Raw genomic sequence first — 26,322 nt, 5'->3', positions numbered from 1 at the left:
AATTTGTGCTAGGGCTAAGCCCTGCTGTTCACGTGCCAGTGGGTTGCTTTTGCCCTTGCCGGTCCCGAAGAGGCCTTGGACACATATTTCGATGGATTTCATTTCTGACCTTCCCGTTTCTCAAAAGATGTCAGTCATTTGGGTGGTCTGTGATCGCTTTTCTAAAATGGTCCATCTGGTGCCCTTGGTTAAATTGCCTTCCTCCTCTGATTTGGTGCCTTTGTTCTTCCAGCATGTGGTTCGTTTACATGGCATTCCTGAGAATATTGTTTCTGACAGAGGTTCCCAGTTTGTCTCGAGGTTCTGGCGAGCCTTTTGTGGTAGGATGGGCATTGACCTATCTTTTTCCTCGGCCTTCCATCCTCAGACTAATGGCCAGACCGAACGAACCAATCAGACCTTGGAAGCATATCTGAGATGTTTTGTTTCCGCTGACCAGGATGATTGGGTGTCATTTTTGCCGTTGGCTGAGTTCGCCCTTAATAATCGGGCCAGCTCGGCTACCTTGGTCTCTCCATTTTTCTGCAATTCTGGGTTCCATCCTCGTTTCTCTTCAGGACAGGTTGAGTCTTCGGACTGTCCTGGTGTGGATTATGTGGTGGACAGGTTGCAGCAGATCTGGACTCAGGTAGTGGACAATTTGACCTTGTCCCAGGAGAAGGCTCAGCTTTTCGCTAATCGCAGACGCCGTGTGGGACCCCGACTTCGTGTTGGGGATCTGGTTTGGTTATCTTCTCGTCATATACCTATGAAGGTTTCCTCTCCTAAATTTAAACCTCGTTTTATTGGTCCGTATAGGATTTCTGAGATTCTCAATCCGGTGTCTTTTCGTCTGACCCTCCCAGACTCCTTTTCCATACATAATGTATTCCATAGGTCGTTGTTGAGGAGATACGTGGCACCTATGGTTCCATCTGTGGAGCCTCCTGCCCCTGTTTTGGTGGAGGGGGAATTGGAGTATATTGTGGAGAAGATTTTGGATTCTCGTGTCTCTAGACGGAAACTCCAGTATCTGGTCAAATGGAAGGGTTATGCTCAGGAAGATAATTCCTGGGTTTTTGCCTCTGATGTCCATGCCCCAGATCTTGTTCGTGCCTTTCATGTGGCTCATCCTGGTCGGCCTGGGGGTTCTGGTGAGGGTTCGGTGACCCCTCCTCAAGGGGGGGGTACTGTTGTGAATTCTGTGGCTGAGTTCACTTCTGTGGTCACAAGTGGTATTGCAGTCTCTGGGCTTCCTCTCTCAGGTGTTTTGGTGAGCTCGTTGGCTGCCTTGCTATTTAGCTCCACCTGAGTCTGTCTTCCTTGCTCCTTGTCAATGTTCCAGTGTTGGATCTGAGCTACTGCATCTTTCCTTGGGCCTGCTGCTCTGCTAGATAAGTGCTTCTAGTTTGTTTTCTGTTTTTTCTGTCCAGCTTGTTATTATCTTTTGCTGGAAGCTCTGAGAAGCAAAGGGGTGCACCGCCGTGCTGTTAGTTCGGCACGGTGGGTCTTTTTGCCCCTTTGCGTGGTTTTCGTTTTAGGGTTTTTTGTAGACTGCATAGTTCTCTTTGCTATCCTCGCTCTGTCTAGAATATCGGGCCTCACTTTGCTGAATCTATTTCATTCCTACGTTTGTCTTTTCATCTTGCTAACAGTCATTATATGTGGGGGCTGCCTATTCCTTTGGGGTATTTCTCTGAGGTAAGTCAGGCTTGTATTTCTATCTTCAGGCTAGTCAGCTCCTCAGGCAGTGCCGAGTTGCATAGGTAGTTGATAGGCGCAATCCACTGCTGCTTCCAGTTGTGTGAGGATAGATCAGGTACTGCAGTCTACAGAGATTCCACGTCTCAGAGCTCGTCCTATTGTTTTGGGTTATTGCCAGATCTCTGTATGTGCGCTGATTACTGCACGCTGTGTTGCCTGATTGCCAGCCATAACAGAGATTAATATTTACATTTGTGCTTCAGTGACAGTCCTGCGTGTGTGGCATCTCTCTCATTTGTTGCCACCAACAACAGAGTGTGTAACATTGTGCCTGATTTTCGTTGTGGTCTCACTCACCTGTAAAGGGGTAGCTAAATCATACTGAAGTTATAGCTCACCGTGTAAGTTGTGTGACAGCAACAAATACCGTTAGTTTGTTTACGTTTTTAAAACAATGAGGAAGTCTGGTGGAAGAGGTCGTGGCCGGGGGCGTTCATTGTCAGCTGGTAATGAGGGTAGTGGTAGTGGTGGAGCATCAGCTGGTCGTGGGAAAAAAAATATTGCACCTAAGTCTGGAGCTGTGGAGCCAGGTTCGTCGTCTGGCTACACAAGGCCTCGAACGCTCCCTTTTCTGGGAGTAGGAAAACCGCTTTTAAAGCCGGAGCAGCAAGAGCAAGTTTTGGCTTATCTTGCTGACTCAGCCTCTAGCTCTTTTGCCTCCTCTCGTGAAACTGGTAAATGTCAAAGCAGCGCGTCGTTAGTGGATGTTCACGGTCAGGGACAAGTCACTTCCTTGTCCTCTTCAGCAAAAACAACAACAGAGAAGAATGCAGCAGGCGACACAACGGGTTACTCCATGGAGCTCTTTACACATACCGTCCCTGGCTTAGAAAGTGAAGCAGTTAACAGTCCATGCCCATTACAAGTTGAATCTGACATGGAGTGCACTAATGCACAGCCACAGCCAGACTACTATGCTGGTCCTTTGACTCAGACCACAACATTGCCCTCGCAGGGTAATGATCAAGAATCAGACCCTGATGAGACTATGTTGCCCCATCACGAACGCTATACCACCGACCGACATGGTGACACAGACGAAGTTGCACACGAGCTACAAGAAGAGGTAATAGATGACCCAGTTCTTGACCCCGATTGGCAGCCATTGGGGGAACAGGGTGCAGGCGGCAGCAGTTCTGAAGCGGAGGAGGAGGGGCCGCAGCAGGCATCAACATCGCAACAGGTTCCATCTGCCGGGCCCGTATCTTGCCCAAAAAGCCAAAACCTGTTGGAGGACAGCGTGGCCATCCGGTTAAAGCTCAGTCTGCAATGCCTGAAAAGGTATCCGATGCTAGAAAGAGTGCAGTCTGGCATTTTTTTAAACAACATCCAATTGATCAGCGCAAAGTCATCTGTCAAAAATGTTCAACTACCTTAAGCAGAGGACAGAATCTGAAAAGTCTCAATACAAGTTGCATGCATAGACATTTAACCACCATGCATTTGCAAGCCTGGACTAACTACCAAACGTCCCTTAAGGTTGTAGCACCCTCGGCCAATGAAGCTAGTCAGCAACGCAACATCCCTTCCGGCAGTGAAGGGCCACCATTTTCCGCACCACCTGCAGTATCTGTGCAGGTTTCTTTGCCAGGCCAAAGCAGTCAGGGTCAGGGAATCACCAGTTTCATAGTAGGAAACACTGCATCTAGGGCACCGGCGGCAACAATACCATCTCCCACCGTCTCTCAGTCTGCCATGTCCACCGGCACCCCCGCTAGTTCCACGATCTCCAGCTCTCCAGTCCAGCTCACCCTACATGAGACTATGGTTAGAAAAAGGAAGTACTTAGCCTCGCATCCGCGTACACAGGGTTTGAACGCCCACATAGCTAGACTAATCTCGTTAGAGATGATGCCCTACCGGTTAGTTGAAAGCGAAGCTTTCAAAGCCCTGATGGACTACGCTGTACCACGCTACGAGCTACCCAGTCAACACTTTTTTTTCCAGAAAAGCCATCCCAGCCCTCCACCAGCATGTTAAAGAGCGCATCGTCCATGCACTCAGGCAATCTGTGAGCACAAAGGTGCACCTGACAACAGATGCATGGACCAGTAGGCATGGCCAGGGACGTTACGTGTCCATCACGGCACACTGGGTGAATGTTGTGGATGCAGGGTCCACAGGGGACAGCAAGTTTGGGACAGTTCTGCCTAGCCCACGGTCTAGGAAACAGTTGGCTGTAGCCGTTCGCACCCCCTCCTCCTCCTCTTCGTCCTCCTGCAGAAGCGAGAGCTCGTCCACAGACCGCAGTCGCACAACCACTCCATCCGCAGCTGCCACTGTTGCACACCAGGTCTCCCATTATGGGGCAGCTACTGGCAAACGTCAGCAGGCTGTATTGGCTATGAAGTGTTTGGGCGACAACAGACACACCGCGGAAGTTCTGTCTGAGTTCTTGCAGAAAGAAACGCAGTCGTGGCTGGGCACTGTAGATCTTGAGGCAGGCAAGGTAGTGAGTGATAACGGAAGGAATTTCATGGCTGCCATCTCCCTTTCCCAACTGAAACACATTCCTTGCCTGGCTCACACCTTAAACCTGGTGGTGCAGTGCTTCCTAAAAAGTTATCCGGGGTTAGCCGACCTGCTCCTCAAAGTGCGTGGACTTTGCTCACATATCCGCCGTTCGCCCGTACACTCCAGCCGTATGCAGACCTATCAGCGTTCTTTGAACCTTCCCCAGCATCGCCTAATCATAGACGTTGCAACAAGGTGGAACTCAACACTGCACATGCTTCAGAGACTGTGCGAACAGAGGCGGGCTGTTATGTTTTTGTGGGAGGATACACATACACGGGCAGGCAGTAGGATGGCAGACATGGAGTTGTCAGGTGTGCAGTGGTCGAAGATTCAAGACATGTGTCAAGTCCTTCAGTGTTTTGAGGAATGCACACGGCTGGTTAGTGCAGACAACGCCATAATAAGCATGAGCATCCCCCTAATGCGTCTGCTGATGCAAAGTTTGACGCACATAAAGGATCAGGCGTCTGCAGCTGAGGAAGAGGAAAGCCTTGATGACAGTCAGCCATTGTCTGGCCAGGGCAGTGTACAGGACGAGTTAGCGGGCGAAGAGGAGGAGGAGGACGAGGAGGATGATGGGGATGAGTATATACAGTGGGGCAAAAAAGTATTTAGTCAGTCAGCAATAGTGCAAGTTCCACCACTTAAAAAGATGAGAAGCGTCTGTAATTTACATCATAGGTAGACCTCAACTATGGGAGACAAACTGAGAAAAAAAAAATCCAGAAAATCACATTGTCTGTTTTTTTATCATTTTTTTTGCATATTATGGTGGAAAATAAGTATTTGGTCAGAAACAAACAATCAAGATTTCTGGCTCTCACAGACCTGTAACTTCTTCTTTAAGAGTCTCCTCTTTCCTCCACTCATTACCTGTAGTAATGGCACCTGTTTAAACTTGTTATCAGTATAAAAAGACACCTGTGCACACCCTCAAACAGTCTGACTCCAAACTCCACTATGGTGAAGACCAAAGAGCTGTCAAAGGACACCAGAAACAAAATTGTAGCCCTGCACCAGGCTGGGAAGACTGAATCTGCAATAGCCAACCAGCTTGGAGTGAAGAAATCAACAGTGGGAGCAATAATTAGAAAATGGAAGACATACAAGGCCACTGATAATCTCCCTCGATCTGGGGCTCCACGCAAAATCCCACCCCGTGGGGTCAGAATGATCACAAGAACGGTGAGCAAAAATCCCAGAACCATGCGGGGGGACCTAGTGAATGAACTGCAGAGAGCTGGGACCAATGTAACAAGGCCTACCATAAGTAACACACTACGCCACCATGGACTCAGATCCTGCAGTGCCAGACTTGTCCCACTGCTTAAGCCAGTACATGTCCGAACCCGTCTGAAGTTTGCTAGAGAGCATTTGAATGATCCAGAGGAGTTTTGGGAGAATGTCCTATGGTCTGATGAAACCAAACTGGAACTGTTTGGTAGACACACCACTTGTCGTGTTTGGAGGAAAAAGAATACTGAGTTGCATCCATCAAACACTATACCTACTGTAAAGCATGGTGGTGGAAACATCATGCTTTGGGGATGTTTCTCTGCAAAGGGGCCAGGACGACTGATCCGGGTACATGAAAGAATGAATGGGGCCATGTATCGTGAGATTTTGAGCGCAAACCTCCTTCCATCAGCAAGGGCATTGGAGATGAAACGTGGCTGGGTCTTTCAACATGACAATGATCCAAAGCACACCGCCAGGGCAACGAAGGAGTGGCTTCGTAAGAAGCATTTCAAGGTCCTGGAGTGGCCTAGCCAGTCTCCAGATCTCAACCCTATAGAAAACCTTTGGAGGGAGTTGAAAGTCCGTGTTGCCAAGCGAAAAGCCAAAAACATCACTGCTCTAGAGGAGATCTGCATGGAGGAATGGGCCAACATACCAACAACAGTGTGTGGCAACCTTGTGAAGACTTACAGAAAACGTTTGACCTCTGTCATTGCCAACAAAGGATATATTACAAAGTATTGAGATAAAATTTTGTTTCTGACCAAATACTTATTTTCCACCATAATATGCAAATAAATTGTTAAAAAAACAGACAATGTGATTTTCTGGATTTTTTTTTTCTCAGTTTGTCTCCCATAGTTGAGGTCTACCTATGATGTAAATTACAGACGCCTCTCATCTTTTTAAGTGGTGGAACTTGCACTATTGCTGACTGACTAAATACTTTTTTGCCCCACTGTATTTAATGAGGAAGCTTTTCCGGGGCCACTGGAAATTGGTGGCGCGGCAAGGCCGGGTTCTGGTTTTTGGAGGGACACAAGTGACGTGGATTTGCCTGAAACTGCCCCTCAACCAAGCACAACCGCAGATTTGAGAACTGGAACTTTGGCCCACATGGCGGATTATGCCTTACGTATCCTCAAAAGGGACACACGCATAACTAAAATGATGAACGATGACGATTACTGGTTGGCCTGCCTCCTTGATCCTCGCTATAAAGGCAAATTGCAAAATATAATGCCACATGAGAACGTGGAACTAATATTAGCAACCAAACAATCAACTCTTGTTGACCGTTTGCTTCTGGCATTCCCTGCACACAGCGCCCGTGATCGTTCTCACACGAGCTGCAGGGGCCAGCAGACCAGAGGAGTTAGAGGGGCAGAAATCAGAAGTGGCGTTGGCCAGAGGGGTTTTCTGACCAGGTTGTGGAGTGATTTTGCTATGACCGCAGACAGGACAGGTACTGCAGCATCAATTCAAAGTGACAGGAGACAACATTTGTCCAGTATGGTTACAAACTATTTTTCATCCCTTATCGATGTTCTCCCTCAACCGTCATTCCCATTTGATTACTGGGCATCAAAATTAGACACCTGGCCAGAATTGGCAGAATATGCATTGCAGGAGCTTGCTTGCCCGGCAGCTAGTGTCCTATCAGGAAGAGTATTCAGTGCTGCAGGTTCAATACTAACAGAAAAAAGGACTCGTCTGGCTACCCAAAATGTAGATGATCTAACCTTCATTAAAATGAACCACAACTGGATTTCGAAATCTTTTGCCCCACCTTGCCCGGCTGACACCTAGCTTTCCTATGAAAAGGTCTTGCCTGTGGACTATTCTGAATGCCTTTTCCAATCTCGTAATTTTCTGCACCTGATTGTCCAGCATACGACATGTTTACACCTCACTAAATGGCCAAACTCCCCACACGGGGCCGTGGTATCGACACTTGGCGACAGCACCCGTGAGAGTGCTGTTTGTCTGAAGAGGTGGGTGTGCCCGCTTTTGGTCGACGGCACTGCCACTGGGTCCCTCCTAGTACAATAAAGTGTCTCTGGCGGTGGTGGTGCGCACCCAACGTCAGACACACCGTTGTAATATGAGGGGCCCTGGGCCTGTACCGCCGGCCACAAGACAGTTCCCCCCCCAGCTAAAACAGTGCTCTACCACTTGCAAAATTATCTCACAGCTCCACCAATGTTTAGTCTATGCGCTGACATCCTTCAATGCCTGCCACTGACAATACCATTGTATTGACATTTTTGTTATGTTAGGCCTTCGAAGCCTGTCTGCGGTCACTCCTTCCACTATGCCTCCACTGACCACACCACTGCTGCCCGTGTACCCCTGGAACCAATTTAAAATTGCCTACAGCCATGTGTTATTATTTTAGGCCTTCGATGCCTGTCTGCGGTCACTCCTTCCACTAGGCCTCCACTGACCACACCACTGCTGCCCGTGTACCCCTGGAACCAATTTAAAATTGCCTACAGCCATGTGTTATTATTTTAGGCCTTTGATGCCTGTCTGCGGTCACTCCTTCCACTAGGCCTCCACTGACCACACCACTGCTTCCCGTGTACCCCTGGAACCAATTTAAAATTGCCTACAGCCATGTGTTATTATTTTAGGCCTTCGATGCCTGTCTGCGGTCACTCCTTCCACTAGGCCTCCACTGACCACACCACTGCTGCCCGTGTACCCCTGGAACCAATTTAAAATTGCCTACAGCCATGTGTTATTATTTTAGGCCTTCGATGCCTGTCTGCGGTCACTCCTTCCACTAGGCCTCCACTGACCACACCACTGCTGCCCGTGTACCCCTGGAACCAATTTAAAATTGCCTACAGCCATGTGTTATTATTTTAGGCCTTCGATGCCTGTCTGCGGTCACTCCTTCCACTAGGCCTCCACTGACCACACCACTGCTGCCCGTGTACCCCTGGAACCAATTTAAAATTGCCTACAGCCATGTGTTATTATTTTAGGCCTTCGATGCCTGTCTGCGGTCACTCCTTCCACTAGGCCTCCACTGACCACACCACTGCTGCCCGTGTTCCCCTGGAACCAATTTAAAATTGCTAACAGCAATGTGTTATTATGTTAGGGCTTCGATGCCTGTTTGCGGTCACTCCTTCCAATAGTTCTCCACTGACCAGACCAATGCTGGCCGTGTACCCCTGGAACCCAGCTGAAAGTGCATGTAGCCTCCTTTTTTTCTTTGTTTTATATTTAGAAAGCCCAGATGAACTACGCTGTGCAACGGTTCAAGCTACCCAGTCGACATTTCTTTTGCGAGAAAAGCCATCCCAGCCCTCCACCGGCATGAAAAAGTCTGCATTGTCATAGCACTCAGGCAATCAAACAGTAGAAAGGTGCACCTGACAAGAGACGCATGGACCAGTAGGCATGTCCACAAAAAGTTACGTGTCCATTACGGCGCACTGGGTTAATGTGTTGGATGCATGGTCCACAGGGGACAGCCTACAAAGTCTGTCTGCAGTCCCTAATTCCAATTTTCCTCCGCTGACCACACCACTGCTGCCCGTGTACCCCTGGAACCAATTTTACAGTGTCTACAGCCTAATTTTGTTATGTTAGGCCTACTACGCCTGTCTGCGGTCCCTCCTTCCAATACTCGTCCACTGACCACACCACTGCTGCCCGTGGACCCCTGGAACCTATTTTTAATTGCATAGAGCATCCTTTTTTTAATAGTAGGCGTACAAAGTCTGTCTGCGGTCCACTATTGAAATTGTCCTCCACTGCCCAGAGCACTGCTGCTTGTGTACCCCTGTAACTTTTTTAAGCTGCAGTGAGCCACATTTTTGGGTTAAGTCATACTACCTGTGTCTGTCTGCGCCACTCAATTCAGCTGTGTTCCTTTGAAAAAAGCTGAGCATCAATAGTCTTGTTTTCAGCCTCTAGGAATTTTAAAACTGCATTGGGGGTACAACTTTGGTAGGGCCTACTAACGGTGTCTGCCTCCCCAAGGTGTGCCCCAGGTTTCCTCGCCATTGCTTCGATCTTAATGCTCTCGTTTAGTAGTTGTTGGAAACTACACTGCATTAGGCCTACAAATTGGGTATGGGGTGTAGAGAGATGGTGTGTTCCACTCCAAGGTGTTCTCCAGGTTGCCTTTCCTGAGCTTCGATCTTCCGGCTCTCGTTTAGTAGTTGTTTGAAACTACGCTGCATTAGGCCTACAAATTGGGTATGGGGTGTAGAGAGATGGTGTGTTCCACTCCAAGGTGTTCCCCAGGTTTCCTCGCCATTGCTTCGATCTTAATGCTCTCGTTTAGTAGTTGTTGGAAACTACACTGCATTAGGCCTACAAATTGGGTATGGGGTGTAGAGAGATGGTGTGTTCCACTCCAAGGTGTTCTCCAGGTTGCCTTTCCTGAGCTTCGATCTTCCGGCTCTCGTTTAGTAGTTGTTTGAAACTACGCTGCATTAGGCCTACAAATTGGGTATGGGGTGTAGAGAGATGGTGTGTTCCACTCCAAGGTGTTCCCCAGGTTTCCTCGCCATTGCTTCGATCTTAATGCTCTCGTTTAGTAGTTGTTGGAAACTACACTGCATTAGGCCTACAAATTGGGTATGGGGTGTAGAGAGATGGTGTGTTCCACTCCAAGGTGTTCTCCAGGTTGCCTTTCCTGAGCTTCGATCTTCCGGCTCTCATTTAGTAGTTCTTGGAAACTACACTGCATTAGGCCTACACATTTGGTATGGGGTGTAGAGACGGTGTGTTCCACTCCAAGGTGTTCTCCAGGTTGCCTTTCCTGAGCTTCGATCTTCCGGCTCTCGTTTAGTAGTTCTTGGAAACTACACTGCATTAGGCCTACAAATTGGGTATGGGGTGTAGAGAGATGGTGTGTTCCACTCCAAGGTGTTCTCCAGGTTGCCTTTCCTGAGCTTCGATCTTCCGGCTCTCGTTTAGTAGTTGTTGGAAACTACACTGCATTAGGCCTACAAATTGGGTATGGGGTGTAGAGAGATGGTGTGTTCCACTCCAAGGTGTTCTTCAGGTTGCTTTTCCTGAGCTTCGATCTTCCGGCTCTCGTTTAGTAGTTCTTGGAAACTACACTGCATTAGGCCTACAAATTGGGTATGGGGTGTAGAGAGATGGTGTGTTCCACTCCAAGGTGTTCTCCAGGTTGCCTTTCCTGAGCTTCGATCTTCCGGCTCTCATTTAGTAGTTCTTGGAAACTACACTGCATTAGGCCTACACATTTGGTATGGGGTGTAGAGACGGTGTGTTCCACTCCAAGGTGTTCTCCAGGTTGCCTTTCCTGAGCTTCGATCTTCCGGCTCTCGTTTAGTAGTTGTTGGAAACTACACTGCATTAGGCCTACAAATTGGGTATGGGGTGTAGAGAGATGGTGTGTTCCACTCCAAGGTGTTCTCCAGGTTGCCTTTCCTGAGCTTCGATCTTCCGGCTCTCGTTTAGTAGTTCTTGGAAACTACACTGCATTAGGCCTACAAATTGGGTATGGGGTGTAGAGAGATGGTGTGTTCCACTCCAAGGTGTTCCCCAGGTTTCCTCGCCAATGCTTCGATGTTCATGCTCTCGTTTAGTAGTTCTTGGAAACTACACTGCATTAGGCCTACAAATTGGGTATGGGGTGTAGAGAGATGGTGTGTTCCACTCCAAGGTGTTCTCCAGGTTGCCTTTCCTGAGCTTCGATCTTCCGGCTCTCGTTTAGTAGTTGTTGGAAACTACGCTGCATTAGGCCTACAAATTGGGTATGGGGTGTAGAGAGATGGTGTGTTACACTCCAAGGTGTTCTCCAGGTTGCCTTTCCTGAACTTCTATCTTCAGGCTCTCATTAAATTGTGGTTAAACGGAACAACTGCATTTGGCGTACTAGTTGGTTTGGGGCCTACTATCGGTGTCTGCCACTCCTTGCTGTTCTCCTGGTTTCCTGTCCTGAAATTCCATTTTCAGGCTCTCGTTAAGTAGTTGTTAATGTTAGACTGCATTTGGCCTACTAGTTGGGTTGGGGCCTACTATCGGTGTCTGCCACTCCTTGCTGTTCTCCTCCACTGAACAAAGCTGTGCCGCCTGTTTACTACGGTTGCCAATTTTGAACTGCATTTCGACTACTTACTGATTTGGGCCTACTCTCTGTGTCAGCCTCTCATTCCAGTTGTCCTCCACTGCAATGCCCCCTGGTTAGTCCTGTGTTACCAATTTTGAACTGCATTTAGCCCACTTTATTCTTTGGGCCTATATCTGTGTTTCCTCCTCATCCTGCCCATTGCCCAGCCAGTGATAGATGAGTCTGCTGGTACATTGACCCATAACGCAAAATTCCCCGTGCACGCTACACAGCAAGATTGTGACCCTGCTGAAAGTCAGGTTCCTCTTCCTGCATACCATACCACCTTACACGGGGACAAAGAGGAAGGTGCAGATGAAAGTGCAGGTTCCTTCATCAGGTGGGGGGAGGAATACTAGTTGGCGACGTCACTGGCACAGGGCCTCTCATAGTACGCAAAAGTGTTGCTGCCGGTGGGAGGCGCCCCCGCCATGCAAACACACCGCTGTACTTTGAGGGGCCCTGTGCCAGTGCCAATGCCAACGAGTGGGCCCCCCCTGCTTGCTCAGGATCACAGCACTTGCAAAGTTGAAATACTTACCTCTCCCTGCTCCACTGCCGTGACGTGGTCCAGATTTACTGGGCCCACTAATTACTTGAACCAGCCCTACCCCCCACAACTTTAGCCAAATGACCCCCAATTTCAAATGCCTTCCAATTATTATAAGGTAAATTACGATTGACAAGCTTCTTTAACAAGAATGGATGTTTTTGCCATTAAAATGGGCAGTGTAGGTGTTTTCCTGGCCTCCATTCACTGCCGACTATGCTCCCCCATTGACTTGCATTGGGTTTCGTGTTTCGGGCGATACCCGACTTTTCGCGATAATAGGCCGATTCCACTCGACTCGACTTCTAAGATAGTCGGGTTTCGCGAAACACGGCTCGACTCTAAAAAGGTCAAGGTCGCTCAACCCTAGTGATTGAGGCATGTTTAAAGCTTGAGGGGAAAACACCAGTTGTTAGTGATAGGTTGAAGAGATGGGTTAGGGTTGGGATGAAGACTGTGGCGAGGTTTGGGACGAAGTGGGAAGGGATCGGGTCAAGTGCACAGGTGGTGAGATGTGATCTTGAGAGTAGAGTGGAGAGTTGATCTTCTGTAATGGTGGAGAAGATGATTTTGGAGGTGGAGGGCTGGGTAGTTGGGAGGAAGGGCTCTAGGGGTTGATGACTGAAACGGTCTCTGATGTTCTCAATCTTCTGCTTGAAACATTAGGCAAAGTCTTCAGCTGAGATGAGTGGGGAGGGAGAAGGTGCTGGGGGATGGAGGAAAGAGTTGAAGGTGTTGAATAACTGTTTAGGGTTGTGAGACAGGGAGGATATGAGAGATGAAAAGTAGGTTTGTTTTGCTGTGGCGAGTGTGGTCTTGAAAGTAGTGAGGGACTGTTTGAATGCGATGAAGTGGTCGTTGGAGTGGGATCTTTTCCATCTCCGCTCAGCAGCCCTGGAAGCTCGCCTCAGTTCTTTGGTCAGGCTGGTGTGCCAGGGCTGTCTGTTGATTTTGCGACCTTTGGTATGTGTAAGAGGGGCAAGAGATTCCAAAGATACAGCTATTGTGATGTTATATAGAGCGGCAGCGTCATCCGCATTGTGTAGGGAACTTATGTCTGTGAGAGGGAGGAGGGGTTCAGAGAGTGAGTGTAGATCAAAGTGTTTAAGATTTCTGCGAGGGTGTGCAAGTTTATGGGGTGGGGATTGTAGACAAGGAGTGGAGAGGGAAGATAATGTGAGTAGATTGTGGTCAGAAAGATGAAGAGGTGAGTTAGAGAGGTTAGATAGGGAGCAGAGGTGGGAGATAGGTCCAGTGTGTGACCATCTTTGTGAGTAGCTGCAGAAGACCATTCAGCAAGGTCGAAGGAGGAAGTGAGAGATAGAAGTTTAGTGGCAGCTAAATAACTGCAATCAATCGCTTCCTACAACCATCAACAAGCTTCTTACACCTCTCAAATGGAATTTTGGACCACTTTTTTTTGCAAACTGCTCCAGGTTTCTCATATTTGAAGGCGCCTTCTCTCAACAGCAATTTTAAAATTTTGCCACGTGTTCAATGGCATTTAGATCCAGGCTCATTGCTGGACACTTCCGAATGTATGTTTGGGGTTTTTGTCCTCCTGGAAGACACATAACCTAGTCGCACACCCAGCCTTTATACCCTGGGCACAACAATGTAAGCCAAAGTCTGATAGTAATCTTTAGATTTCATGACGCCTTTCACACAGTCAAGGCACGCAGTGCAAGACAACCCCAAAATATATTTCAAACTCCACTATATTTGACTGTAGGTACTGTATTCTTTTCCTTGCAGGTCTCATTCCATTTTTGGTAAACAGTAGACCGATATGCTTGACAAAAAAGCTCTCGGTCTCATCTGTCCATAAGACGCTTTCCCAGAAGGATTTACTCCTGTACATTTTGCCAAACTCCAATCTAGCTTTTATTATGTCTCTGTGTCAGCAGTGGGATCCTCCTGGGTGTCCTATTATAGCGTTTAATTTTATTAAAATGTTGATGGATAGTTCGTACAGACCCTGATGTAACCTAGGCCTGCAGGACAGCTTGAATTTCTTTGAAACTTCATTGAGGCTGCTTAGCCACCATCCGGACTATCCTGTGTTGCAACATTTTATCAATTTTTCTCTGCAGTCCATGTCCAAGGAGATTAGCTACAGTGCCATGGGTTGTAACATTCTTAACTATGTTGTGCACTGTGGACAAAAACATCATGATCTCTGGAGATGTACTTGTAACCTTGAGATGGTTTATACAGTTCAACAATTTTGGTTCTTGAGCTCCCAGTTTTTGTCTCCTCTTTCTGTTCTCCATGCTTAGTGTGGTACTTACAGACACACAATGCAAAGATTGAGTAAATTTATTCCCCTTTATCTTGTTTCAGGTGTGATTTTCATATTGCCCACTGTTATGGTCTGGTGATTATGGAGCGACATGAGACTAGCTCTGAGCAGGTGGTATCTATACTGACCGCAGACCCTAAGCTCAACACACAACTGGAAGCAGCCGTGGATTGCTCCTAACACTCCCTATGCAACTCGTCACAGCCTAATTGCTAACTACCCCTAAAGATAGAAGCAGGAAAACTATCTTGCCTCAGAGAAAATCCCCAAAGGAAAGACAGCCCCCCACATGTAATGACTGTGAGAGGAGAAGGAAATGACATACGTAGTATGAAACAAGATTGAGCACAGGAGGCCACTTCTAGCTAGAAAGGAAAGTACAGAAAAGAGCTCTGTGCGGTCAGTAGAAAAACACTAGAAAAAGTCCACCGCAGAGAAATGCAAAAATCTCCACACCTAACTAAAGGTATAATAAAGAAATAGAGGTATTAAATGGCAACATCACCTAAAATCTATATTAATATTAATATTGCCCTATAATGGATCCATAAAAAACCCAGTCGTATAACATTACATAGAAAGGGAGTGTGGAAACCAAATAAAGAACGACCAAAATGAGGTATTAATACATAAACATCTTTATTGACAAACAAAGTTACAATCCTAAAAAAGCCTAAATAGGCTTGAGACAAAAAACAGAACAAGGTGAAGTAATGGTGGCGATTGCCCCAACCAGTCGCCACTATGTCTGAAAAACGTGCGGACCAGAAAACTAAGGCTGCCAAAAAGGACGCTAATGAGGATAAATTCTATACCTAGAAATATCTATAAATCCTAGTACATACATATATGATATACCTAACGGGATGACAAAAACAATGTAAATAAAAATAAATACCACAATGCGGTGCAAGCGGCAATGTCAATGATGATATACCCGTATGCAGCCAATAACGCCACTCCAAATATGCATAAAGAATATCACACCTAACTATGTCCCTCCCCCATCGTAACCTAAGACCGTGCAACTCCCCATATGGCTGCCCGGTGAATACCAGGACTAGTCGCCGCTATGCGGCTGGAAGTTTTACCTGTAACAGGGGGGTACTGGTTGGCAGCCCGGTCTGGTCCCACACGTGCACCCGACGCGCGTTTCGGAGCGGAGGCTCCTTCGTCAGGGAGCCTCCGCTCCGAAACGCGCGTCGGGTGCACGTGTGGGACCAGACCGGGCTGCCAACCAGTACCCCCCTGTTACAGGTAAAACTTCCAGCCGCATAGCGGCGACTAGTCCTGGTATTCACCGGGCAGCCATATGGGGAGTTGCACGGTCTTAGGTTACGATGGGGGAGGGACATAGTTAGGTGTGATATTCTTTATGCATATTTGGAGTGGCGTTATTGGCTGCATACGGGTATATCATCATTGACATTGCCGCTTGCACCGCATTGTGGTATTTATTTTTATTTACATTGTTTTTGTCATCCCGTTAGGTATATCATATATGTATGTACTAGGATTTATAGATATTTCTAGGTATAGAATTTATCCTCATTAGCGTCCTTTTTGGCAGCCTTAGTTTTCTGGTCCGCACGTTTTTCAGACATAGTGGCGACTGGTTGGGGCAATCGCCACCATTACTTCACCTTGTTCTGTTTTTTGTCTCAAGCCTATTTAGGCTTTTTTAGGATTGTAACTTTGTTTGTCAATAAAGATGTTTATGTATTAATACCTCATTTTGGTCGTTCTTTATGTGGTTTCCACACTCCCTTTCTACCTAACTAAAGGTGTGGAGGGCAAACTCTGCTGCCCAGAGCTTCCAGTTTAGCTAAATAGATCCATACTGATAAACTGGACAAAAGAGCAAAAACAAGACAGTACAAAACAACAAGTCCACAATAAGTGCACTGCAAAGGACATGGAAGGACTTAGCTTAGCAGAACTTGGTCAGAGTGTCAGGAAAGTCCAAAGAGCAATGACTCCAGGCAGAGACAATTGACAACTGGCAATGATTGAGGGCTAAGGCCAGACTAATATAGCTGAGCCCAAAAGACAATCAAAGGAAACAGCTGAGAAGCTAAATCCAAGAAGCAGCCATACCACTAAAGACCACAGGAGGAGCCCAAGAGCAGAACTCACAAAAATACTACTTACAACCAAGAACGGAATTCACAACAGCCCACACCTGTTTGCCATAGCTGAGTTAGTTTCAAGTATCTTTTTCGGCCTTACTAACATTCAAAAATGGCTTACTCGCAATTTTGGGGTTTTGTGTAAAATTGTGTCCAATTTGCCTTTTTTTCATTGTTTTTTGTGTTGTTGCAATACACACAAAGAAAAAAAAATACATGTGTATAACAAAAACAGGACTTAGACCTACTGGTAATGTGGTTTCCAGGAGTCCATCCTGACAGCACCAATGAGGTTGTCCTTCCTTCCTTATAGGGACAGGAAATGCGCGAGAGGTTAAAAAGACCCTCCTCACTCCCATTCACCAGTGCTTTTTCAAGTACCACACCTGGATGGATGCAATTGTGATTTATTAGAAAAAACAGCAAAACACGACAGAGGTTCTTACCTGCCTAGGCCTCCAAACAAATGCACTAACAGGATGCAGTGGACCCATGTGGTAAAATAGAAACACAGGTGCAGCATAACCGATGACACAGCCACTCACCAGCTACCAAACTAATGGAGGGGGTGGCTGCTTGGCACAATGCTGCACATAAAAACTTGTATGTGGCGCTGTTCACACAATGGAGATGCACAGCATCCAGGCAGGCCTAGTAGTGACACCCTTCTATTAGATCAGGCGGGCCTGCCCAGCGCTATCCAAATGCACCCCATGTGCACAGACACCACAGTTTACAAGCAGAAAATGGGCCTAACTGCACCCCGAAAAAAAAGTGCAAAAAACACATAAAAAAATATTATGTGAGGTATTGGTTTATATTCTGGCCAAAATACGCAAGCTCATAACCCACGTCAAGGGTCCTCACGCTTATGAGTCCTATCTCTAAACAGCAAAAGCACAAAAAGAGGATTCAGAGATCCTCCAAAAATTAGAAAAAACTGCAAAACACAGCAGAGGTTCTTACCTGCCTAGGCCTCCAAACAAATGCACTAACAGGATGCAGTGGACCCATGTGGTAAAATAGAAACACAGGTGCAGCATAACCGATGACACAGCCACTCACCAGCTACCAAACTAATGGAGGGGGTGGCTGCTTGGCACATTGCTGCACATAAAAACTTGTATGTGGCGCTGTTCACACAATGGAGATGCACAGCATCCAGGCAGGCCTAGTAGTGACACCCTTCTATTAGATCAGGCGGGCCTGCCCAGCGCTATCCAAATGCACCCCATGTGCACAGACACCACAGTTTACAAGCAGAAAATGGGCCCAACTGCACCCTGAAAAAAAAGTGCAAAAAACACATAAAAAAATATTATGTGAGGTATTGGTTTATATTCTGGCCAAAATACGCAAGCTCATAACCCACGTCTGTCTTCTGTTCCAGGTCGACAGGATCTCCCTCTGCTGTCCTCTTGTATGTGTCTACAAGACTGGGGAGGTACCCACCACTCCTCCTGGGCTATCTGCACATAAGCTGTTCTACTCTGTATGCACACATGGACTTTTCCTCTCTGAACCCTGTTTTTTACATCTTTTACTAGCACTTGCGGATTACTGCAATTTTTTTCAAACTGAGTGTTTTTGGTTTTACTATTCTCTTTTGTGTCTTCAGGTTTCTTGGTGGTGTGTGAACATGATCGTACAGACTTGTTCACTGTGCAAGTAGCCCATGTGTTCCTGTGTCCTCTTGTATGGGCCTGAACCAAACGGACCCATGGTGTGCGGGCCGTCAATGTTCCTAGATCCCTCATCTCTGTTCTTATAGAGACTTGATCCCGAAGAAGCAGACAAATCCTGCTCTTTTATTAACTCTTAATAGATTTTTATTAAGTATAAAAATCACAATAAATATTTTACAACAATGCACGGATTTTGAAAAGATTCCCCTCCCCCACAATATATCCCAACATTACTAAACCCCCCTTTCTCCCCATTTAGACAGCTCATTCTCTTCCCTTAACATATCGTATAACAGCATATATTTTAGTATTATGTGATGACTCCTGTTGTGAATTCTGCTCTTGGGTTCCCTCCGGTGGTTGTAGGTGGGAATGCAGTTGTCTCTGAGTCACAGTTCTGGCCAGGTGTATCTGATGATTACAATTCGGACTGGGATATTTAGATGTGCTGGATCCTTTAGCCCTTTCCAGTTGTCAATGTTTCTTGTGAAGTGATGGATCACTTTCTGGCTTCTCCTGCTTGCTGCCAAATTCAGCAAAGATAAGTGTTTGGTTTTTTTGTATCTGTGGCACACTGCTGTGTGCTTGTTTCAGTTTTATTCCTGCTCTGACTGTAGGATTCACTGGAGTGGCAGATTTACGCTCCTACATCTATTAGTTAGATGTAGGAAGTTTTTGTAATTTCTGCTGTGGATGTTTTTGAAGGGTTTTATACTGACCGCACAGAACTCTGTCCTATCCTGTTCTATCTAGCTAGTGTGGCCTCCTGTGCTAAATTCTGTTTTCTGCCTGTGTATGTTTTTTCCTCTCCGACTTACCGCCAATATTTGTGGGGGCTGTCTATCCTTTGGGGATTATCTCTGAGGCAAGATAGTATTCCTATTTCCATCTTTAGGGGTAATTAGTCCTCTGGCTGTGACGAGGTGTCTAGGTGTGTTCGGTACACTCCACGGCTACTTCTAGTTGCGGTGTTAAGTTCAGGATTGCGGTCAGTACAGTGGCCACCAACTCCAGTGAAAGTTCTCATGCAGCTCCAAGGTCACCGGATCATAACAGACTCCTATTGTCCCCTCATAAACAAACATTCCAACAGGAAAAAACTTCCCAGAACGTTCTTCCCTCACCCCTCCCCTACCCCAATTCCAGCCAAGGCGTCCACAGTTTATCATAAAACCTCACTTAAGGTACCGTCACACTAAGCGATGCTGCAGCGATACCGACAACGATGTCGATCGCTGCAGCGTCGCTGTTTGGTCGCTGGAGAGCTGTCGCACAGACAGCTCTCTAGCGACCAACGATCCCGAAGTCCCCGGGTAACCAGGGTAAACATCGGGTTACTAAGCGCAGGGCCGCGCTTAGTAACCCGATGTTTACTCTGGTTACCGTTGTAAATGTAAAAAAACAAACACTACATACTTACATTCCCGGTGTCTGGTCATGTCCCTTGCCTTCAGCTTCCCGCACTGACTGAGCGCCGGCCGTAAAGTACAGCGGTGACGTCACCGCTGTGCTCTGCTTTACGCCTGGCCGGCGCTCACCAGTCAGTGCGGGAAGCTGACGGCGGGGCACATGACCAGACACCGGGAATGTAAGTATGAAGTGTTTGTTTTTTTACATTTACAATGGTAACCAGGGTAAACATCGGGTTACTAAGCGCGGCCCTGCACTTAGTAACCCGATGTTTACCCTGGTTACCAGTGAAGACATCGCTGAATCGGCGTCACACACGCCGATCCAGCGATGTCAGCGGGAGATCCAGCGACGAAATAAAGTGCTGGACTTTCCCCAGCGACCAACGATCTCCCAGCAGGGGCCTGATCGTTGGTTGCTGTCACACATAACGATTTCGTTAACGATATCGTTGCTACGTCACAAAAAGCAACGATATCGTTAACGATATCGTTATGTGTGACGGTACCTTTAACCTCTTTTCTGGTAAACTCCCTTTTCTAGAGTGATAACATGTTTCACATATTGAAGGTATTCTCCTCTCGAAGATGGATGCTCTATTATCTAGTTTCTTGCTATGACCTTCCAAGCCATGTACAATAGTCTAGCAATTGCTATCTTCAAATTGTTATTTATTCTTATCTCCTTTACATATCACAACAAACACAACACCGATTGCCTTGGGACCACGCATCTATAAGCCCCCTCTATTCGACAGACGAATCCTGCTCTTCACCGTCACCTGCTTCTCTTCTGGAAGTTGTGATAACCTCTGTTTGGAATCTAACATAACCCTGAGAAATTTATTCTTGGTACCAGGCAGCAGATCTGATTTTTCCCGGTTGATAATCCAACCTAGATCTTCTAAAGTAGGGATTACTAGTTCTAGTGATCTTCTAATTCTGCCTCTGAAGGTGTTATCAGCCTTAAGTCGTCTAAGTATGGGACAATGAGGACTTCTTTCCGTCTCAGGTATGCCACGATCTCGGAAACCAGTTTTGTATATACTCAAGGCTCCAAAGCGAGGCTGAATGGAAGAGCACAAAACTGGAAGTGGTAGCATTTGCTTCCTAGCTTTAGGGCGAACCGTAGGTATCTCTGCGAGAGTGGATGAATGTGAACGTGGTAGTACGCGCTTTTTAGGTCTATTGTACACATTACCGCGTCTTTGTCTATGAGGGGAATGGTGGTCTTTAGAGACTCCATTTTGAACCTCTTGTACACTATCCACCGATTTAGTGGTCTCAAGTTTATGATAATGTGACTCTCTCCTGAGGGTTTTTTTTTTTTAATCACTAACAGTGGTGAGTAATGTCCCAGACCCACTTCTGACTGTGGAACTGGAACCACCACGCCGGCTTTTAAGAGGTCTTTCACGTCTGTCCAAACCTGAGAGGAACTGGTTCGCGAATCGGTTATCACAAACCTTGCTGGGGGGAGGGGTCTGATGAACTCTAGGACGTAGCCCTAAGAGATAGTATTTAAGACCCACAGATTCTGGGAGACTAGCCTCCAAGCTTCTCTAAATCTCCCCAGGCGACCCCCTACTATCCCGGCGTCATTGCCTTCTACTCCTTGAACCGGAGCTGAAACGAAAGGAAGGAGCTTTGCCTTTCCCCCCTTTAGGGTAGTCCCACTGACAATTTTCCTGCCTCTGGAAAGGACGAGCTCTCTGAAAGGGATTATATTTTTTAGGCTTTCTTCAGGGTCCCCTTTTTTCATGTAGGTGGCATTCTCTAGGATGTTTTCGAGAACTGAGCCAAATACTCTTAAGCCTGAAAAGGGTATGGCACACAGCTTATTCTTTGATTGGTAATCTCCCGACTAAGCCTTCATCCATAAAGCTCTCCGAGCGGTGTTGGATAAAGAGTAATTGCGGGCAGCGAAACGTACGGCTTCCCTTGAGGCATCCGCCAAGAACCCAGTGGCGAGTTTTAACAACGGAAGTCCTTCTAACAGTCATTCTAGAAGTCTTTCCCTTTAGCTGCTCCTCCATTTGGTCTACCCAAATGTGCATGGACCTGGCCACTGACGTGGCGGCAATGTTTGTTTTGATGATTGCTGAAGAAGCTTCCCAAGCCCTTTTAAGGAGCCCATCTGCCTTCCTGTCCATAGGCTTCTTGAGGCTAGATGAGTCCTCAAAAGGACTTGAAGTCTTTCTAGCCAGTGGCACGTCTATTTTTGGAATCTCGTCCCAGGTGTTTGTTTATCTCTCCGAGTCCAATAGTAAACGGAGCCTGAAATCCCGAGGAATGACTAAACACTTTTCCGCGTCTTCCCACTCCTCCATGATCATAGCCCAGATATGGTTGTTAACAGGGAATACATGCTGAATCTGTGACCTGAGGCCCCCAAACATCTTGTCTTGTATCGTCAGAGGAAAACAGGTATTTCTTGCCCACTTCAGGAGGTTCCGAGGTGATTTCCCCCTCTTCCTCTGGATCTGAGCCTATGGACTGATCCTCCTCTTCTGAAGATTGCTCCACTTTCCATCTCGGTCTCTTAGCCCGGGGACCCTGCTGAGGCGACTGAGCTGGTAGCAGGCTGGAGATAGAAGCCTGAACTTCCTCTCTAACCATGGAGCGCATCTCCGTCAGAAATGTAAATTTCTCGTCCTTGTTGATCTACATATGCATGCCTCACAAAGTTGTTTATCCCCTGAATCAGGCAACATGCTTTTACAAAGGGCACATCTCCTGGATTTCCCTGAAGCGCTGGCAGACCTCCTAGCCACAGGAGTCAAGGCTTGTGTTGTATTGTCCTAATAAAGAATAAGATTTCTTACTCATTTAGCCCCTCTCTTGTTTGCCCATTGCCTCTAGGCTACTCACGATCATTGGTGATTAAGGGGGGGGATACACTTCCCAGGGTCCTCCATGCTGTTTCAGAGGTTTACTCTGTCACAGCCTAATACTGACTGAGGCAGGCTTATATCCCTACCTTGTCTTCCTCACTGTTCGGCAGGTCGTTTCAGGAAACCTTGCTGGATGCCAGCGTCTGATGTCCTCAGTAGGGGCGTCGCTCCCTGCGTTCCAGCGTGGAACGCACCCGGAAGTTTCTGCAGCTGCCCTGGATGTGACGTCAGCAGAAGCAACCTGCCGGAAATGGACGCAGAGAGCCCTTGCCGGAGGGAAGCGGCTCCCACCCTCGGAGCTCCCGCTCAACGGGAAATCTGGCTGAGGGAACCCCACTTCGGGGGGTGTCAGCCCTGGGCCTCTTGACAGGGGGAAGGAGAGGATGAACCCCCAGAACCGATTGAGCCCGTCCAAGGTAAATTTTTACCAGAGCTTCAACCCTGACCTCTCTCTCTCGTGCCTGTCCTTACAGGGACAGGAAAAACACCAGTGAATGGGTGTGGGGAGGGTCTTTTAACCTCTCGTGCATTTCCTGTCCCTATAAGGAAGGAAGGACAACCTACTTGGTGCTGTCAGAAGGGATGTCCTGGAAACATAATTTTCTTGAACAATTTCAAGGGTGCCAGCTAGTGATGAGCGAGTATACTCGTTACACAAGATTTCACGAGCATGCTCGGATGATCTCTGAGTATTTGGATGTTTTCGAAGATTTAGTTTCTGTCGCTGTAGCTGCATGATTTGCGGCTGCTGGCCAGCCTGAATACATGTGGCAGTTGTCTGTTTGTTAGGAAATCCCCACATGTATTCAGGTCGTCTAGCAAATGTAAATTATGCAGCTACAGAGACAGAAAATAAATCTCCGAGCACATCCAAATACTTGGAGATCACCCGAGCAGGCTTTGGAAATCTCGAGCAACGAGTATTCTCGCTCATCACCAGTGCCAACACTTTTGGCCATGACTGTCATGATCGGGTCAGGGTCAGGGTCAGGAGAGCCGTCGGCCAGTATGAGCATTGCGATGCGATCCTGGTTTGAGCTAGATAGCCATATGACTCTTCCCTTATAGTGGTGGATAAATCAAGACTGAACACAAGATCTTTACAACCTTCTACACATCATAGGAGAGATTTCATGACACCTTCTCTCTATCTACCTGAGGAACATTGGAACCTTCTTGTTTAGAGTCCTGTGGAAGAAAACGACGGGGACATCGCTCTGGTGTTGTCCTCTCACTGGATAGAACTGGGGAAACATACACAGCGACTGAATTAATTATTTACATACAGATAATTATAGGCCGTGTGCATTTGATCCTGTCTATTACCTGGTGATGTGAGAGGCTGGGGAACCTCCATCATGACGTCCTTGTACAGATCATTATGTCCTTCTAAATACTCCCACTCCACCATGGAGAAATAGATGGTGACATCATGACACCTTATAGGAACCTGACACATACAATGATACTGTGATCCCCTGGTCCCTTCACAGCGTTACTGTATAATGTCCCAGCATTCCCAGCAGTGTTACCTCTCCAGTCAGCAGCTCCATCATCTTGTAGGCAAGTTCTAGGATCTTCTGGTCATTGATGTTCTTCTGTATCAGGGGGTGAGGTGGAGGCCCCGTGATCGGGCTCAGGGGTCTTCCCCATCCCTCAGACACAGGGGCCTGAGAGCGCTCACTAGAGGTCTTCTTCACTACTGTGTAATCCTGGTTATGGAGAGACACATTAATAAATCTCACTACAGACATTTCCAGAATCCTCACCTTGCCAGCTCTGTCCGTCTGTTATTCCCATAGATAAGAATGATGTAATGTGACGTCGTCAGAATCTCTCACCTCTCCAGTAAGCCGGAAGAGGATCTCAAGGGAGAGGTGTAATATCCTCTCCGCCATCTTGTCTCTGTCCCTATCCTTCCTTGTAGGGTCACTCAGAAGAATTCTCTTATACAGAAGATCTCCACTGAGAGGTTCCGATATTGTAGGGACCTGAATGGGGAGAAGATGACGATGTAACATTATAAAGATCCCAATGTAAGAAATCTCCAAAGCTGTTACCGACGTCACATGATTACTACATCCAGTCATGGCCCCGTCCTGCCCCCGGTATAACACACAGTACAATTATAGTCACATACAGAGATTTACCACAGAATATCTCCAAAAAACAAACAAAAAACAAACAGAACAAATCTAAACGGTAAATCAAAAATTATCTGAATCTTTCTTAAATATTTTGTAAAAACAAGACAAAGTTATAAAGTGCAGGGAACATCCACAGAGATCCGCACAGCGGAACCGGGGACGTCCGTAACAGATAATGATAGAACATCTATGTATACTACAGAAAATTGTAATCCCAGTAAAGAAATGTGATTGTCCCAGAAAGGCGCTGCATAAAATCGAGAAAACCAAGAAGTGGATTAGTGCCGGGGCAGAAATAATGATTGCAATTACTAAAAAAGTGGAAGCTTTATTAGATACAATTCATAAAATAATTGTGCAAATACGGAAATGGATGAATATCCCACAAAGGAGTCACAAACAAATATAAATAACTGGTAACAATAAGGTCACCCACCAAAACACAAATGCTTTGTCAGGGGTTGGAAAGGGATAGGAGTTGGGAGCTAAGCCAAACATTTAAAGCGCAAGTAGCCAATACAAAAGGTGCACATAGTGACAGCAGGTGATATCAACGCACATATAAAATATTAAGAAAAACTTACATAGAACGGAGACAGCGCCGATGCTGTGGGCACACTGATGTATGGACAGAACAGCAGATCGGTCCGTCAGTCTACTGAAGGGAAATCATAGCGCCTGTCACAGATGACAACAGGGAGATCACGCAGATCCCACCACTGCCAACAGTTTGTCAGGGTACACAAGTCCGCTGCCTACAATTGTCAGGACAGTTAAGCAATTGGCTGACAAGGGATGGACGAGGTGTCAGGATTCCCCCTGACCGCTGCCACCAATTTGTCAGGATTCACACCTTGACCGTCACCCCTACGTCACAGGTTGGGGTGACTTTAGGCCCACAGACGGCTATCACATGTGCAGGGGGGCTTATCTTAGTTATCCCTCCACTGCTAACAATGTGATGAGAAAACACACACCAGGCTATTGACCTCTTAGTTTACAGCAGGGGCTTATTGTAGGTATCCCACTGCTTTTCAATATACCACGAACTGCAGGGATTTATGTATATCCGGCTTACAGTTCCACTTAAACTTTGCAGCTCTCTGGCGCCCCCTTACTCTCAGGTCAGATTAGGTACTGCACCCTGGGTAATTAGTCGCCAGAAAGGCTGCCTGCTATGTACTGGCTATTGGGCACGCTGCAGCGACGCGATAACTACTCCCACTCAGGCAGGAACAATAATTATCAACGCCGCAGCCGCTACAACATAACCCAAAAGTCTGCACACGATCGGTATCACTGCCACCAGCTTCGATTAAATGGGTCCGAAGCTAACCCAACACAGTAGCGTATTTCCCTTCAGAAGACAGGGTAAGTTTAGAGCAGGATGAACGAACTAATATTAAATATTATATCCCATAAAAATAATTAGGCAGTGCTTTATCAAAAATATTTTATAAAGATGTTACAAATGAGACAATTGCAAATATGTACAAGGGTAATTATGAAATAAACAGGGATTAAATGAGAAAAAGTAACACTCACATGTTCAAAGAATGGCAGGCAACCATACGTCCCAGCTCGTTTGGACGTGTGCAGGG

General features: G+C 46.9%; 1 protein-coding gene across 1 annotated transcript in view; it reads right to left on the bottom strand.

The window, feature by feature from the left end:
- LOC138666984 (zinc finger protein 665-like) overlaps nt 1-26,322 on the bottom strand; it is a 110,815-nt gene that overhangs the window by 27,642 nt on the left and 56,851 nt on the right. The window contains exons 6-9 of the mRNA XM_069755192.1: nt 24,416-24,565; nt 24,107-24,286; nt 23,901-24,024; nt 23,730-23,818 (exon numbers count right to left, since the gene is read on the bottom strand). Of these exons, the coding sequence (XP_069611293.1) occupies nt 23,730-23,818; nt 23,901-24,024; nt 24,107-24,286; nt 24,416-24,565 (543 nt within the window). The remainder of the gene's footprint in view (nt 1-23,729; nt 23,819-23,900; nt 24,025-24,106; nt 24,287-24,415; nt 24,566-26,322) is intronic.

Source organism: Ranitomeya imitator, chromosome 2 (assembly GCF_032444005.1).
Source record: "Ranitomeya imitator isolate aRanImi1 chromosome 2, aRanImi1.pri, whole genome shotgun sequence".
Classification (NCBI taxonomy): domain Eukaryota; kingdom Metazoa; phylum Chordata; class Amphibia; order Anura; family Dendrobatidae; genus Ranitomeya; species Ranitomeya imitator.
This window is presented reverse-complemented; position numbering and strand designations above follow the sequence as displayed.